The sequence below is a fragment of the Pterocles gutturalis genome, unplaced genomic scaffold (genome assembly GCF_000699245.1).
Source record: "Pterocles gutturalis isolate BGI_N339 unplaced genomic scaffold, ASM69924v1 scaffold37695, whole genome shotgun sequence".
In the NCBI taxonomy this organism is placed as follows: domain Eukaryota; kingdom Metazoa; phylum Chordata; class Aves; order Pterocliformes; family Pteroclidae; genus Pterocles; species Pterocles gutturalis.
The window spans coordinates 21628-25325 of NW_010142113.1; the positions used below are offsets into that span (position 1 = coordinate 21628).

Sequence of the window (3698 nt, forward strand, 5' to 3'; positions counted from 1 at the left end):
AGGAAGAGAGGGCTGGGACTGACTACGGGCCAGCATAAATAACTCATGTCTGACCAGACCTAGGGAGAGCGTCAGGCCCCTGGGAGTTTGGCCCCACTCTGGCCAACACATCTGTGCCTTTGTCGTGCAGCAAAAGGCAGCGTTGGATGGCCCGGCATGCTACAGAGAGTGTGTGAGAGAACAAGAGACCTCCCAGCAGGCTCCAGGGAGCCCTGTGCTGCTGCTTTGAGCAGGTCAAAAAAAAAGAATGAGGGCATATCTGGCAATCCGACTCCCTGCTTCTTCCTCCTCCCCAGCCTCAAGCAGGATACCTTTTTGTCTGGTCCCTGAAGCTAGGTCCAGAGACAGCAGCTGAAAGGCCTTCACATCCCTAAAAAGTACCAGGGCTGTTCTTTGTCCTTAAGAAGAGAGTGAAAGGAGATGGTCATGAGGGGCAACAAGGATATCTCAGGCGAAGAGGCTGAAACCCACACCCTGCTGACCCAGGAGAGGACCCCAATGGCCAGGATGGAGGTCTGACCAGGACCATAAAAGCCCGTACCAAGCTGTGGCACGGAGGTGGCTGGGCAGGAGGGAACTGAAGGTGAAGTGAGCCAGAGAAAGTAAGGTGGCCTCCCTTCCCTGGTTAACTTCAGGACATCTCTCTGGTAGAGGGGAAAAGAGAACAACTGGGGGTTCTGGAGCAGAAATCAGAGAACAAGGGCTGCTTTTTTCCAATGCATATGATTGATTACCCCTTCACATCAGGCAAAAGTGCCTTACAAGAAACAGGTAGCTGTCATTGCATTTTGTAAAGCATCCCCTTGCCATGTGTTGGAGTGCTTCAAGAGTACCTACCCCAGCAAATGCTTCTAGACGTAGACATGTAGACATGTAGACATAGGGGGAGGAAAAAAATTGGTTCAGCTTTTTTTATTTATTTATTATTAGTTTTAATGAATGGCTAAATACCCAAAATGTAATGGAAAGAATACCTAACTCATTTTGGATCTATCCTTTATCGGGAGAAAGTGCACAAACATATGTTGGTGATCAAGGAAGGTGGGAGGAGCAGGACAAATTTTTTTCTAGGAAAATTAGAAAAAGAAACTATTGTATTAAGGAATCATACTGTTATAGCATAAAATTATGTTAGAGGAGGGCAGGTAAGGAAGAAGAGTTCAGCCTGGTTCCTCGTCACTGTGACCCCTCCATTTCTCCAGAGCTCACGTATTAGCATGGCTAGAGCATAGCAGGGACTAGAAGAGAACAACGAAGTAAGGAGAGCACTAAAGATTTGTGCTGTCCGTGCAGAGCTGAGGCTGCAGTGAGGACATAGCACTGGAAAGCTAAAAATTCCAGAGTCAGCTGAGATGGCTTAGGCTCTACAGCAATGTGCAACATAAATACAGGTATGAAACTGAGAATAAAATCATATAAAATTAGATACAGTTTATAATTAGAAGCTACAGCTGTCAGAGCAGACATGAAATCATATTTCATACTTAAACATTGATACTAGGTATAGAATAAGGCTGCTAAAGCCAAAAGAGAAGGTTTGAGATACGGCTAGGGTAGTACAAAAAGATACCCTTGCTGGAAGAGGTCAGACCGAAGGTGACAGGGAAAGGTGCAACACCACCAACCTTACCATCATCCATCACTTCAGTTTAAAATAAGCTTTAACACTCATGGAGTTCAATTATTTGCTGAAAAAAAATGTGGCTTAGATCAATTTGGGCCTTTTAGCACATTGGCTTTCTGTTCTCATTACCCCCATCTATGGGATTAGCGCACTATCAAAATGGAATTAAAATGCACTGTCTGTTGTTTCCAGCAACACAAAGCTGAAGTAAATCGCAAAGCAGCAGAAGGCAGTCACCTGACATTAGATGGGCTATGTTACGCCTATCATCTCTGGACTTTAGGTTTTTATCTTAGCAACCACCAGCTTTCAGCACTGTCAGGAGAAGTATACATTTTACTATGTTAAGCAAGAGCAGAAACAATTAGAGCAAATATTTTATTAATGGAAACAAATACTGAGAGGAAAGGCTGGAAGGAATGTCTGTGTAGGAGCAGACTGCTTATAACTCAAGGTCAAACCCAGATCAGAACTGAGAGCATGATCAAAACATCAGCAATAAGAAATACTTGATAGCATTTATGTCACAGACTTAGCTGCAGTTCTGGAAACTTCAGTGCTCAAGTGCCAGAAAAGCCACTGTGAGCTGGGATCTGCAAAATCTTTTCTTGCTGGAGAACAGCAACAGCCAAAGACAAGTCCCTTTCTTGTCTTAATGTAACCGTAAAAGTAATCTGCTGAAACAGGTTCACGGAGGGCAGATTCAAACTCATCTTTAAAAGGCAAAGGCTCTGAAACATCAAGACAAATGGATTAAGGGCTCGATTTTCCTGGGTATTCCAAATTCTTCTTAAAGTCAACACCATTGACTTTAAATGGCACTAGAATGGGGGTTCTGCTGACCCCCGATCTGTAGAAACTTCTTTTACAGCTGTTATTTTGACAGAATAACAGAAAAGTCTGCAAGGCTTTAAGAAATATGGTTTGTATTTTAACAGAGAATTGCAAAACCACTTAAATAAAAAAATGCAACAACAAGCAGCCAAAAATCATGATCCTTCCTCATCTAAATAAATCAAGCCAGAAATTAAGAGCAGATTAGGATTTAATTTAGCAGTTACAACCTAGGAATTAGGTTAGGTTTTTCCAAATTACAGCCTATGCCATAAATAAAAGTTAAACATGGATTCTACAGCTTAATTTTATGCATCTCTAGGAATTTGCCAGGTACATTACTACATACTTTCCTCCAAAAGTTTATTTTAAAGACAATTTTCATAAAAATTTGAACATTACTGAACACAAAGCAGCAATCTTACTCATTCAGTTCCAGCACAAAGAAAATTACAAGGTTTTTGCCTGGGCATTAAGAGTTGGGGACAAAGGTTGTATTTTGGCTTGGTTAGATTTTCTTTGTTTAATTATCAGCAGAGGATTATTAAATTTTTGCTGAGACATTGCCACTTCTCCGGTGAGTGGCCACCTTTGCTGGTTTATTTCAAATAGAGAGGTATCCCACATCCAAACTAAGCTGTCCTACATTAACAGCTGTAGTCCTCTGACCAGGCTTGCCTCACTCACCGGGTTTGCATCACTCACCTGTAGTTTCATTTCCCCTTCCCTGCTGTGTGGCTGCCCAGAGGATGAGAACAGAAATAAGACTGATCCTGGCCATTGTATCACCCGTCCTGGATAAGCCTTTCATATCGCTTCGTTTCCAAGGCGGTAGAGCTCGATTGTCCTCATATGCAGACTTTTGGATTAGGGGAAAAAGTGCTCTGTTGTTTTACCTTTTGCAGGTGGGTGATAACTACTGGCAACAGAAACAAAGAGGCTCTGGTGGGAATTTTGCTGGTTCTCTCTCCTTCACGCTCTCCCCAGAGAACCTGCCTCTTCTACCTGCCTAGCTTGGCCCCCCCTCCCTGCCTCATTTTGAGGAAAAGGCATTTCAAAATTGCTGGTTTAGTCCACCTTTATCCTTCTAAGCACTTATTCCCTCTCACACCTTGAACACCTGACAGTTAGGAGCGAGATTTACATACCTCAAATGTCAAGTATGCATCTTGAATTTAATTTCTGGCCACAAATCAGGTGATACTATTTTTTAGGTCTTTAATTTTATACTTTGAAAATA

General features: G+C 42.5%; 1 protein-coding gene across 1 annotated transcript in view; it reads right to left on the reverse strand.

The window, feature by feature from the left end:
• Positions 1-3239, reverse strand: part of LOC104469674 (uromodulin-like 1) — a gene marked incomplete at its 3' end in the record, with an annotated part of 21865 nt that extends 18626 nt beyond the window's left edge. The window contains 1 exon segment of the mRNA XM_010084267.1: positions 3164-3239. Within this exon segment, the coding sequence (XP_010082569.1) occupies positions 3164-3239 (76 nt within the window).
• Between the last annotated feature and the right edge of the window lie 459 nt (positions 3240-3698).